The 14,252-nt window shown below is 41.7% G+C and overlaps 1 protein-coding gene across 4 annotated transcripts in view; it reads left to right on the top strand.

Moving 5' to 3' along the window:
* TAOK3 (TAO kinase 3) overlaps positions 1-14,252 on the top strand; it is a 121,321-nt gene that overhangs the window by 17,400 nt on the left and 89,669 nt on the right. For all 4 annotated transcript variants that reach the window (XM_083589952.1, XM_083589950.1, XM_083589953.1 and 1 more), the window contains exons 2-3: positions 11,107-11,217; positions 14,005-14,216. In XM_083589952.1, coding sequence (XP_083446078.1) covers positions 14,097-14,216 — 120 coding nt within the window. In that variant the 5' untranslated portion in view covers positions 11,107-11,217; positions 14,005-14,096. The remainder of the gene's footprint in view (positions 1-11,106; positions 11,218-14,004; positions 14,217-14,252) is intronic.

Genomic DNA, 14,252 nt, shown 5'->3' with positions numbered 1-14,252 from the left:
TCTGTGCTTCATACATACATATTTCTCTCTCTTTGTTTAAAATAATTAGCAAATATATAAGATTTTTATTTGAACCATTTTTGTCCCACTCTTTAGCTAAAAGGCTTCCGAAGTGACTTACGCAACAGTGGAATGAGGAAATGTTTTAGTCCCTTGAGTAGCTGAATGTTACCCATGGCAGAGCAGGCTGAGACTGAGAGGGTACCTGAACCCAAAGGTGCTGCATTATAAGCATGGCCACTTATATCTCACTTAAAAATACAGCACTGCCCTTCTGCTTATGAAAGTAGGGGGACTTCTACGTGTCCAGCAAGGTTGTCAATCTCAGCATTCATCCCATGATTTGTGTACAAAGGTCTTTTCAGCGGATTTCAGGGTAGAATTGTTGGTGAAAGATCCAAGCCATTGCATAGTCAATGGAGTTGGCATATATAGAAACGTACAGGATGTGGTGGTCAAAATACCAAGGACTCAAAGGGGATATAAAAGCATTGGTCCATCTAGCTCAGTATTGCATGTAACCACTGCCAGCATCTCTCATGATTTTCAGACGAGAGAGTTTTCCAGCCCTTCCTGGAGATGCCAGGGATTTAACCTGTAACCTTTTGCATGCAAAGCTTGTGTATTGTCACTCCCCAATGGATCCACCAATATAGATTCAAATAAACCCATTTGGGGATATTAATGATGTTGCTTTAGGGTTAACATAAATAAAGGAGGGTAGATCAGAATGATAGAAATGAAGGTTAGGGAAATAAAATTAACTTTCTGGATGGACAAATATAAGTTGGCAAAGGGTGTGCACTGCTTTTAGTCTCCATAGGAATCTTCTCAAGAGCCTGCAAAAATAAGCAGTTGGTAATTAAGAGATCTCATAAAACACATGGGGCGCAAAAGTGCATTCATTTTACCCAGCCCTCTAATGATGGCTGCAGGGCCTGCCATCTGCTCATATTTGTGGTGGTAATTTGCAAAAGCATGTCCAAACTGGGTTTCACCAAATCTTTCATAGTGGTCAGTATTCCTAAGCACTTGATTTTCTGCAGTTGCCTTCTAAAAGACATGGGCTTGTTTTGTGGCAAGATGTTCCTGCACCTGTTCATCCTGTTTTCTGAGGTGGTGGGGTGGGTAGGGGCAAATGTTGGATTATTTAAAACTAAGCATCTGGAGGGCACTAGGTTGGTGAAGACTGGCCTAGGATAAAGTACTACTCAGCTGGCTCCAGTTATGCTGGCATGGTCAAGGGCATCATGGAATCTAGTATTACCCTTAGAGGCCGAATGCTTTATTTGCTCTGTGACGGGCTGTTTTCCGAGCAGATGCTTCCAGAGAGCTGTCTGCACTAACCTCGGGTCTTTTTCCTCAGCGGTTATAGTGAATTGTAAAGTTCAGCAGTGTGCATGAGTAGCTTTCATTAATTCTCCCTATGTATGCACTATATTACATTTGTCAAGAAGAAATTCCTAGCGCTGTGCTCTCAATTCTCCCAGCTGTCAGTTTTTGTTCTTCCTCACAATTTTCTGTAATGCTTCCTAACATTTCCTCATTCTTCGTCACAAGTATATTGGTTTTGTTTCCCAGAGCTGGATAGCTGCAGACAAATCTCAAGATCTCAGACACAGGTCTTTCAGCACTCCTGTCTTGAAATTTCGGGGAATATTTGTGTTACAAATGTAATTGATTTCTTAACTAACAGCCATACTGCTTCTAAAGAATCATGGGAATTGTAGTTTGAAATACTGCAGAGCGTTCTACTTCAGAGACCATACTGTAGAGAACTACAATTCCCAGAGGGCCTTGGGAAATAGGGCATGCCTTTTGAACCAAAGTCTGTGGCGTGGAGATGCCCTGTACTGCAGCACTTGGGATTTAATTGGATGCCTCATACATAACAAATGCACACACTTTTAACCCACACTCAGCTGTGTGTATTTTATCCTTCTCCATACAGCATTCATCATATGCTTTATTATACCACATCCTTTTGTGCTTGGTTAACCAGATCTATATATGAAGATACTGGAATGCTGTATTAAAATACTGTTAGCATCTTAGCCTATGGGGCAGGGGTGAAAAATTCAACATTATTTTGAAGTTAAAGGTTGATTCTTTAGTCACTTTTTCCTTATCACCAATTATTTAATGGACTTATCACACTTGATCAGAAAGTTATCCACTTCTGGACTCCAAATTGGATTTTTAAGCTACGGTCCATGGAAGAACAATACATTAAGATCTGGTTTTGCTGTCTATCTTAGTAGATTATCTTTCCTCTTGATATTGGACTTTAAATATGCAAAATGCTAGCAGCCTTTAAAAATACAACATCAAGACTGGCTGATGCAACATATTAAAAGATTGCCCTGAAATCTCAAATGATTACTGGTACTCACTTAAATTCTCTAAAATTGCAGCTTATTTGTCAGTTGTGTTATGACTAAGATTCCTACCTGAAGCAAAATTCTAAGTAAATGTGTGGGTCCCTGCTTGTGTGAATTTAGGGGGAAGGATAAAAGGAGAGCCAGTGTGGTGTAGTGGTTAAGAGCAGTGGACTCGTAATCTGGTGAACCGGGTTTGCGTCTCCGCTCCTCCACATGCAGCTGCTGGGTGACCTTGGGCTAGTCACACTTCCTTGAAGTCTCTAAGCCCCACTCACCTCACAAAGTGTTTGTTGTGGGGGAGGAAGGGAAAGGAGAATGTTAGCCGCTTTGAGACTCCTTAAGGGGAGTGAAAGGCGGGATATCAAGTCCAAACTCTTCTTCTTCTTCTTGATGAAATGAGCAAAATGATTCATCCGGTGTATCCGGATACCTCTAATTAGGGTGATGGCTCTACTCTGCCTCCACAGTTAGAGTCAGCAATGCTTCTGAATACCAGTTGCTAGAAACAGCGGGAGGGGCAAGTGCTCTTGTGCTCAAACTTCCTTGTAGACTTCCCATTGGGGCATCTGGGCGGCCACTAGATGGGCCATTGACCTGATCCAGCAGGCTCTTCTTATGTTCTTATGTGATGTATAGGATCAGAAAACAAGGTGCATCGGCCTTGCCATTAGTAAGAGTAAGGTGGTTATCTGAGAAGGCTACGAATGCTGGGGGCGGCCAGGCAGGCAGGCAGAGAGAGGTGGTGAATGTTGGGGGACAGAGCTGTGTGTCCCACATGGCCTGCCCCATACCCCCAAAGCTAGCCTGCTATCCTTGGCTGTAGTGAAGGATGCAGCCCTATTCCCAGTGTTGAAGTAAGATTCAACAGCCAGTCAGCTTTCTGTACATGGTACAAGAGGCACCCTGTTGCCCTTTGACTGAGGCAGCAAAATGTCTTGGACTGGTCATAAGTCATTTTATAGATTTTTCAGCATTAATACAATAGCATTTTTACAACAAGACAGGTGTTGTTGTTGTTTAGATTAGTCCCTTTTTACCTAAAAAAATATCCCAGAGAGACTTGCAAGATAACAGATAAAACAATCAGACAGTTTAAAACAGTGCATAATGCAAAATACCTAAAATGCTCAGTTGATAGCGTAATAGCACCCACCCCACTAAAAGATGTGCATGACCTTAGATGCCAGCTTAGCCACCCAAGGCCTGAGTATTATATATAGTACCATATTTAACTGAAGATGGAATCAGTACCTCAGCCAATGCATTGCTAACCTTAAGGCTGGATTACTGTAGGGCGCTGTATGTGGGACTTCTCTGGGGTCTGGTTTGGAAGCTCCAGATGGTGCAGAATGCAGTGGCCCGGCTCCTGATGGAAGCTTCTGGCTGAGGACATACAGCATCATTGTTAAAACAGTTGCACTGGTGCCCACTTCCTACCAAGCCAGGTTGAAGGCTATTGTATTAATTTAGGTCTAGGGTTCAGGGATTGCCGTAACCCTTTTATCCCAGTTTGGTCACCGAGATCATCTGCAGGAGTGTCATTCCCTGAGGGTGATGCTCTTTGACAGCAACTAGAAATTGTTCCTTTTAGGGTCGTCAGCCCTGTCCTGCCAATAGTAAGTGCCAACGTCTATTCCATCAGGTCTATGCAGGCAATTAAGAACACATCCTTCCCCAATAGTTAACTGGTGGCTGCTTCTAAGTTTTCTAGCGGTTTTTTTCTTGTGTTTTCTGGTTTTCATTGCTGTAAACCGCTTTGATGTCTTTTTTTAATGACACATAAATAAATATAAATAAATGGTATCTGCAGAGTGCCCTCTCCTGCAGAGCACATCGATCCATTGGGTGAGTAGGGGATGAGGCATTTTTAAAAAGGTATCCTAGTAGCTTAAATTTATGTAACTTACAGTGAGGCTTAGTTTTTCTACCTTGTTTTGCTCATTTGGTTGCTGTATCTGCCCGTTCCCTCTCTCCCCCACCCCAATTAATTCACATTAAAATCAAGGGTCCACAGTTGTGTGCTTATTGTATTGTTGATGCCATAAGTCCCCCAACAAACTATCCAAAATGATAATGGAAAGGATCATAACGGAGGCCTCTCCACTTTGTGCCTATAATACTGCATAACCACCACACCCTTAAGGCTCAGCCAGGGAATGCAGGCTCTGGGAGAAGAAGAATGAATAAATTGCCTGTTAACAATAATTTACTTTCCAGCTCCACATTCTTCTCTGCTTGTGTATATATGTCATTTAGCATTCTGTTCAAAATCCCCAGTGGGGATTGGGAATGAGGTTTCAGAGGTAGCTGCTCTTGTCGGTGCCCTGGTACACACTTTCCCCATTAAAGAAATAGGGCTGGGCTGGCATTCTGACCCCTTTTTTGGTTTGCCAGGGAACATTAGGGGATTGCCTTAGCTCGTCTCCTACTCTTAAGATTTCGCTTTCCTCTCCCTGCTTGCCTTATATTTCGTGAAGTGAGGCATGGCAACGATGAGTCATAGGAAAGATGATAAAGTAAATATGGTGTTGCGACCCTCTGTGCTGGTCATATACCCCAGTGAGCACTTAGAAGTGTGACTAATCTATGCGGGCATTCACTGTGGGTTTGGGAAAGCCAGGAAAGCTTACCTGTATTCAGAGCACAGCTCCATGTACTAATTGATACATTAGATATTAAATGAACCTGTTTATTTGTGTGTAAAATATGTAGGCCTGGAATAGTACAACGATAAGGAAATGTTTCCTGACTGTCCTGTGGAGCGTGAAGAGTTAGCTCATCACAAGGGACTGATGATCTTTGTTCTAGCTGCCAAAAAGCATGTACACAAAAATTAATGCTTTCCTGATATTTCCAATGTAAGTAATTACGGAAGGTGCCACAGACGTGGCTGGAAGTCCCCCCCCCCCCCCCGCCCATAAATTTTGGGCCTGTACTTGTACCACTTGTCGGTAAAGAAAGTGATGCCTGATTTGAAAATATTAGAAGTAACCCAATGTTGCTTTAGAACCTGCTAGTTTCATTGTAATGGGACTATTTATATATGATCTTAACTTGACCTAAATCTTCATTATAGGCAATGACAGTGTCCTTTTTTAAAATGAGGAAGAAACTTTTCAGTATAACTTGAAAATGCCCTTTTGTAACATTTATATAATTTATTTTTGTAAATAGTATAGGCGTTTAGATACATTTTAGCATTTGGTTTATTTTTATTCATACTTTGAGTGCTTGCTTATTACAAACACACAAAAGAAGCTCAAAAAGCAAAGGTTGCCATGTTGGCCCATAACAACAGCAACAACTGCAATATCCATATTAGAGCAATAATTTTCTTTCTTTTCTTTTCTAAAAGGCCAAAATAGTGTGTAAGCTTTCAAGTCCTCCAGAACCCTTCATCAGGCTACATGGAGAAAACAGAAATAGGGGAGAAGGAAAGGGAAATTGGGTGACATTGAAGTGTTACAATATTATGACAATGTCACCAGAATTTGGCAGAGGTTTAAAGTTGTTTTCTTTTCAAAATGGTCATTATTTTGCCCTGCAAGCTCTGCCTGTAGCTTTTGTTTCATTAGCCGCAGTCTTTGGTCTAAGGAAGTAAAGCAAACAGAGGTCTACACAGGCTGACATTGATAGCTTCTTTGTTTGGTTACTCATGTAAGGTAGGCTAGCATTATAGGTTTCAGCTAGAGGCATTCCTCATCATGCTCTCAGCTGCTGTACTGTGCCAGTGAGGCCAACCCTATCTGATTTGTTTTTAAGACTTAGACTTTCAGAATGGTCTTGGAACCTACACATTTAAGGGGGGCTAAGTAGAAACAACCACCAGTAGCTGAAGCAGATTTCATTTTTATCCATTTGTGCTATTCTGCATTTTTAGTTTCTCAACCAACCCAGTAACAGCAGAAAGGAAGGTGGGAAAGTATGAAATGGCTTAATTTGAAATCCATTTCTAGTCTACCACTCCTTAAGGCCCCCAGTGCGCAACCTTTCCCACAAAAAACAATATTTTGGCACCATCCAACTAAAGTTAAGCATTTAGTTCCATTGATTTCCCCCCTCGCTTCCATTAGAGGCAAGGGGACAAAAGGGCTCTTAAGTTTGACTGGATTGTGTACCTATAAAATACACTCACTGTGGAGAAGGAAATAGATGGATAAGATTGTCATGGCCTTGTTTTAATACTGTAACTGTTGAATATAGTACAAAAGTTCCTTAAGACTTCTTGAAAATAAACCAGTTTCTGGAAAAAAAACTGCATTATTTTTTTTGCAAGGCATCCTTCCCATTCATTTAACTGTCCCTGCCTTCAGTGATAGAAATACGAGAAACTTTCCAAACAAATGTGTTTGTCCGTGACCTCTCTTCTATTGGGTGTAACTCTTTCACACTTGACTCATCTATGAGTCTCTTTCTTTTTTGCTCTTAGCTTGCAATTCAGTTGTTTTAACCACAAAGTGACTTAACAGTTGTAGATACTCCACTTATATGTGGATAAGAAGTAAATGGCTTTGAGGTTTGAGGATCTTGTTATTTCTGATTGGTGGAGTTCATCTTTCCCTTTGAGTAGTGGATGGATCTCAACCTGAATTCTGGGCAACCCTGGAGTTCCTCAGGTGGCTAGCAAGGATTTCTCAATAAGAATATTGCTCATGGCCAAGTTCCCTCTGGAGACAGCTTCCCCTCCAATGTGTGTCAACAAGGTAGTGTTGTAGGTGTTCTGTGGTGTGCCCCCAGTAGCTAACCAAAATTTTGTGCTCACTATTGATTTTTGCCCTCCAAGTTAGGAGGAACTCCCACTGTTATTTCAACTTCTGAAACATTCAGAAAGCATATTTTTTACCCTTCAAGTATTAATTTTTTAAGATTTTTAGAACAATGTGCAATAACAGGAAAAAAGATGGATTATAACTAAAATAAGTGATAAGCAATAGCTGTATATGTCTTCCAGTGCATGTCATGTCAACACAATGAACTACTGCCACTAGCTATAAGGATAGAACAGGAATTTTTAGAATGGACCACTTGAGAATAAACCAATCTGGTTTCCGTTTATTTAACAAATTGGCCAAGTCATTGCTTGGTTTGAAGTAGGTTCTGAATCACCTTTGATCAGTCCTAATACTGTGGAGCTGATGTGTGATGGTTGCCATCTTTCGATTTCAGAAATAACCATCCCTTTGGTATTATGGGTTGATATGGAGAGAATTCATGGACAGAGCCACGTGTGGAAAGTATTGGCTCTTCTGATCAGAATATTCATGCATTGCAGGGGGTTGGACTAGATGATCCTCAGAGTCCCTTGCAACTCTATAATTCTATGAATATTTGTTACCGGAAAGAACATAAGGGAAGTGCCATATTGCAGTGATCACCAACCATTTTGGGCCCATGAGTCCATTTTCAAACTGGATAAACTGTCTTGGGCATTACATACCCCACAACTTATTCTATTGGCTACAAGAAAATGCTTCTTTCAAACCTGATTTCAGCAGGCTGATTTTGAATTGGTTAATTTGATGGCTTTGTTTTAATTTTAAATAGGATACTTTATCATATTGAATGCTTTTGAGAACTGCTAGGCTGAAAAGCCAGGGTACACATTGAAATGGTAAATATTGCAGTCTTCAAAACTAAGGACTTGTCTTAAAGTAGAAGATGCTGATAACTAGAAACAGGGGTTTTTTTGTACTGTATTTTTCTGCCAGGAGATCTGTCCAACCCCAAAATTATGTTTCTCTTGAGAAAAACATCATGCCCCACCCTTTGAATGCGTCTGCATCACTCAGAGCAGCTTACAACAATTACAAACTTAAACAATCCCTTAAAAAAACAAATCGGCCAAAAATGTATATAGGCTTGGCAGATAGACTATCATCTGAGAATGCTTTTATGACATAAGAATAATCTGTCTGGCAAGCTAGTCTCTTGCCATAATTGGAAAACTTTTACCAGCCAGCAAAAAAGCTTAAGAGGGCCAAGTTCATCTTGTCAGGTATTCCACGATTTTGGCTTGGCCACTGAATGACCCGTTTCTCCTGCAATTTGCAAAGTGTTGATAGTCAGGGAAATGGTCTGCAAGTGTCTTTTCTGTGGGTGGTTTGAATATGCTGCTTTCACACCATGCATGTGTGTACTGTTCTTCAGCCTGCCCTGATCCCACTGCTGATCCAAATGGCTGATGAGTATCAGTCTGATCCATGAATAGCTGTCATCTTCTAGGGAGGGTAGGGGCTATGTCGAAGGGAACGTTTCTGAGTTTCCTGAATGCACTATGGTTGTGTGCTACAGCGCTGAGCCAGGAGTGTGGGCAGCTGCCATCTGTGGATGCATCCTTAGTCATGCTGTCAGATGCTTTGCAGTCTTCAAACAATTGTCCTTCAATAGACATAACAACAGCAGCATTATTTGGCTGGGGCAAGGCTTTACATGGAAACAGATGCTCAGGTTTATTATGGGCCAGTAAATTAAACATTGCAAATCAGCTCAGAGCAGCCATGTGTCTCTTGCAGTAAGGCTTTAATAAATAATAAAGATATTTTAAATTTTATTTCTAGTGTGCTAAAAGGGCTCGGATGCTATATGATCTCAGTAAGTGTAAGGATAATGATAACAATAAGTAGCATTTTAGAGTGTTTGAAGTGCTTCGTGTGTATTCAGCAATTTTCAGAACAGCCCTTACCTGAAAGGTGTGGTCCCATTTTGCAAGTGGAAAATTGAAGCTGAGAGAATAGCAGCTTGCTGAAGCTGGCAAGTGAGTTTGTTGCTGAAAAATATTTGGCTCTCAGTAGTTTGGAATTTTCATATGTTACAGCTGAGTGGGCATTTTATGTATGCACCAGTACCGTGTGAAAGAGGCGCTTGCCTTTATTGCACCAGTGCACAGTTGGCACCTTCTCCCAGTGACAAAAAAGGCTTGTATCCAATTAATTTGTTAACAGGACACTGCATGTGTGCATAGGTAAAGGTAAAGGGTAAAGGGACCCCTGACCATTAGGTCCAGTCGTGACTGACTCTGGGGTTGCGGCACTCATCTCACTTTATTGGCCGAGGGAGCCGGCGTTTGTCCTCAGACAGCTTCCGGGTCATGTGGCCAGCATGACTAAGCCACTTCTGGTGAACCAGAGCAGCGCACGGAAACATCGTTTACCTTCCCGCCGGAGCGGTACCTATTTATCTACTTGCACTTTGACGTGCTTTCGAACTGCTAGGTTGGCAGAAGCTGGGACCGGACAACGGGAGCTCACCCCGTTGCCGGGATTCGAACTGCCGACCTTCTGATCGGCAAGTCAGCAAGGTTTAACCCACAGCGCCACCCGCGTCCTGGGTGCATGTGTGCATGGTTCAAGTTAATTGTGGAATATGAAGCCCTGCAAGTAGGTAAAGTCTCTTGCAGGTACTTTAGCTCCCCCAACCTGTCTCATGCTAACCACTCTCTTAGCACCCACATCTGTGATTATTTTCTTTCATTGAAAAAGACAATTTAACTGAAATATAGCTTTGGTTATATCTCCATGCCAGACAGAAAATAGCGCCCAAAAGCATTTTCTACCCTGCCTCTCTTATTCAACAAATATTTGGATCAGCATACGAAAGAAAGAAGCTCAAAACTTACATTAAGCCTTGTCCATTTACTAGACCTTACAGGTACATCCATAACTGCTTATTTTCACTGCTGCTGATGTGCAAAGCAGCCAGGGATTGATGTCCAACTGGCCAGGGATTCTTGTAGACAAAACTATTATCTGTTACACTGCTGGATGTCAGCGGAGTTGACTCCTTGGGTAAAGGAGTGCTGCAACAAAGAAAATTTTTAGTGTTTGTCTGTTGTGCAAAATTACCTTGATAACGGAGCCCTGAGGACCCAATAGAGAGGACTTGGAGGGCTGCATTTGTCCCCTGGAACTGAGGTTCCTCAATCATTGTGATGATTAGCTGATGAGATCTTCCTGTCCATGATGCAGCCTATGGTTAGTGACCAGTAGAGAGAGGGCCTCTTTTGTGGTGGTGCCAGAAGTATGGAAACTCCTTCCCTCTGAGCTTAGATGAGTGTCTGTATTAATGACATTTAGGTTGCTTTAAAAACACACACACTTGTGTGCCTAGGCCTTGATCTCAATATGTTGTTTTAACTCTGCCCTAGTCTTTCAATTGCATTTTCTCCCTGTATTTTTATGTTTTGATAAGTATTTTAATATTGTTGTACCCTGTCTATAGACCCAACGTGGGACACAGTATAGAATTGTGTATCAAGGTGGGCAGGTGTATGCAGAGGCTTTAGCTAGAAGGGGAAACTGCCATTTTCATGAATATTCATGAAATCAGGGCTCCTTTTTAACGTTCTTTATGTAAGTACATATAGTTCTCACATGGAGGCCAGCCAAATAGTTTTTGTTGAAAATATGTGTAGGCTTGGAGGCTTGAGGTTACCGTATTCTTCGGTGCTGTGAAGGCCAGCCCCTCCCTCCAGGCTCCTGCTTCACTGTTAACAGGAAGGTAAGTAATTGCTGCCTTGTGTTTTGACCAGAGAGTTTTGCCTTGTTTTCTGGAAGATGTGTCAGTTGAGACCCAAAGAGTGGGAGGACAAATATCAGGGAAATGGTTAATTGGCACCAGCTGCAGTTGGGTCAAAAATGGTTTAGGAGCCAGCTCTGCAGACCAGGAACTGCTCATTTGTAGAATGTATTTATATGTTTTAATTACTTCTGTTTCCCCCACTCCTCAGGTTGGAACGCAAGAGTATATAGAGCCCAAAGACACAACAGAAAAGGAGACCTAACGTTTCTACTGAAATGAGCCTGGACCATAGAGTATGCTTATTGCTATAGTTACCCAGGTATGCTGAATTGCCTCTTTTGCAGCCTATCTCTGTGATAAGGACCCTAAAGATGGAGACACTTCCTCAGTCCCCCAGCTCCATAATGGATGAGACTGACAATGCTGTGTGTTTAAAAATAACGAGAACATCTGTGACCAAAAATCATAAATTTTACAGACCCTATAACTGCCATCCATGCAACTTCTAGGTTCAAAATATTTTATAATATAAATGGTCTTTAAATTCCCACCCCACCCCCGGTTGCCCCTCATTTTCCATACATGTGGCTCTTTTTCAACACTGGCAGCTAGAAATCTCAGGGTTCTGAGCAAGCTGCTGGATTTTACATAATAAATATGGTTTGTATTGCTTGCTTTGTTTCAATTTTCTGTGTTATTGAATTTTCTTAGCTGCTTAGAGTTTCACTATGGAGCAGTACAGAAATATAATGAATAAATATTAATTAAATGGGTGCAGCTGTAAACAAGTGTACTTTACAAAAACAAAAACAAAAATCTTTTACCCCTGATAGACAATATAGGGTTCTTAGTACAATATGGTTGTGGCAACAGTAATCCAGGGAAAAAACCTTGTTTGTTTATCTGTTGTTTGTGCATTAGGCTTGTTTAGAATGAAGTTAATAGTACAATTACATAGCAGTGTTTTTCAGTTAAGTTGCCTGTCAGTCTAACCCTAGAAGAGTCACCTGCCATATGCCGCTCTTAGTAGTGGTTCCCATCTCAGTCAAGCTAGCATTATTTGTTGTCTCATACAAAAGTTCTCTCCGTGACTTATATAGACTGTTAAAAACAGCCATCAAGTTTAGCAATAAACAACAGAACTCCAAAATATATAACAGAAACAGCAATAAGCATGACATTCACATTTCCTCAAACGGCTGGAATAAGTTATACGTAACCCAGCACCAAAAGGATGGTAATGTCAGCACCATGAAGGCCCCATCCTTTTAACACTGCACCCATGTGTCCCATGAGGCACCCTAACAAAACATGGTAGAAGAGGGATCTAGATGGTTCTGGTTTTCTGTAACCCCAACCCCAGGATCCTTACAGTGAAGAGTGGATAATTTATTACTACTATTACTAAATTGCTAGATGACTTGCAGTGGCTCTGCAAGTCTTTCTGGCTATCAGTTGTTTGCTACAAAAGGGCACTTCTCTTCTTTTCTAGGCTTTCAGAATTACAGGTGCATTTTTGTGCATTTTCAGGTCATTCCCAGTATGTGCTTATAAGGTGCAGTAGGTAAGGCACTTCTCCCCGAGCCATCATTTTGCATATCCTTGCAGCAACCATTTTGCACCTAGCTAGTTGGTGGCCCGACTGCAAAAGCGTTTTAGTAAAAGCTGAAGTAGATCTTGATGTCTGCTTACCCCTTTGGTAGAGGATGGCCAGATGGTAGGACCATGATAAAGAAAAGGGGTGGTGGCAGACTCATTGAGGGGGCAGAGGGGAGACACAGAGAGGTTGTGGGCCCCACAGACCCCCCCTCACTCACTCACACACACACACACACACACACACACACACACAAATATATTTGCCCTGTCTTTGGGGCTTTGGAGCACTTGTCAGCAACTTATATTTATCACTTTCCCCAAAGTGTCTTTATTTTCCTAAGTACCTGGCCAGTTTACCTGACTTTAGAAACTTAACCTTCCTGGAGTTTCTGATTCAAATGCTTATCAGATTTATACCAGGTGAGTTGCCCCAGTTCAGTGGTGTGATGTAATTCTTACTTTGCCCAGCTCTAATTAAGCCTTTTTTTCAATCCTTGTGTCCTGCAGTCTTTTAAAATGTTGATTGGTTCCATGTCCCAAGGTGGAAGGATTACAATCCATCTTCCCCGCAACCCTGATCTCTTTTTGTTTGTTAACTTATACACTTGCAAGGAGGAAAAAACACTTCCCTAACATTTTAAGGGATTCTGCACAGCGACAGTGGTTTTTTTTGTTCCTAAGCACATGTATCTTAAGGACTTGCTGTTTGAGTGGCATTTGGACTACAGTATTATTTATAGAGGATTGTATCATGAAAAGGCTTGTTTGGAAATAAAGCAACCCCACCTTCTACAAAATATGCTTTTTAAACCGCAAGAGCACTACTTGGATCAGCAACAGAAATATTTAAGGCCAGGGGAGTGGACATTTGAATATCCTCATTCCTTCCACTTTTTCAGTCACCACTGCTGCTGGATAGAGCCATGAACCAGCTGCCTAAGAGGAAGTGCCCTAATTTCAGACACAAAACTGGGGGAGGGGGGCTATTTTCCCATGTGGTCACTGTGGAACATTTTTAAAAGCCACAGCTGGGAACAGGGTGTCTCTTTCTGTCATTGCTGCCTTCCCCACCCAAAAAACAACACCACCTTTGTATGGATGGATTTGTTTTTATTAAGCTGCCGTGAGGGCCTGTTTTCAGGCAGGAAAGCAGGATACAAATATTTCAGATTTAAATAAACAAACCAAATGCTCTCAAAAACATCTGTTTAACAGTTAAACAGAACTTCCCAAGGATGGGGAACGTACGGCTGTCCAGAGATTGATTGTTAGTCTCCAACTCTCATCAGCCGCAGCCATTGTTGCCGATAGTCAAGGATGATGGCAGTTGGGAGTCCAGCAATGTGTGGAGTGCCACAGGTTCCCCATCCTCGTCTTTGGGGAACATGGAAAAATTATCTCCTTAAAAGTTGCTTTCTTGAATCTGTAGAGAAGGTACCTGAGTTAAACAAATTTAAATACTTCCAGTGATTTCAATTGTCTACAAATTTCTCCCCCCGTCCCCCAGGTTCTGAATTGTTACCTAAGGACTCCATTGTCAATGAGGGAAGAAACTGACTGGGAACTGGAGGTGGGAACAAGGTCCTAATACTGTTCACCATGCGCAAAGGGGTGCCAAAAGACCCAGATGCAGCTGACCTGTTCTACAAAGATGATCCTCAGGAACTATTTGTGGGTTTACACGAAATTGGACATGGAAGTTTTGGAGCGGTTTACTTTGTAAGTAGTTTTTGCTTAATATCCCATTCTCTGCAA

Source organism: Podarcis filfolensis (genome assembly GCF_964270895.1).
Source record: "Podarcis filfolensis genome assembly, chromosome: 16".
Lineage (NCBI taxonomy): Eukaryota > Metazoa > Chordata > Lepidosauria > Squamata > Lacertidae > Podarcis > Podarcis filfolensis.
Note: the sequence above shows the minus strand (reverse complement) of the source record. Positions and strands in the feature narration are given on the sequence as shown.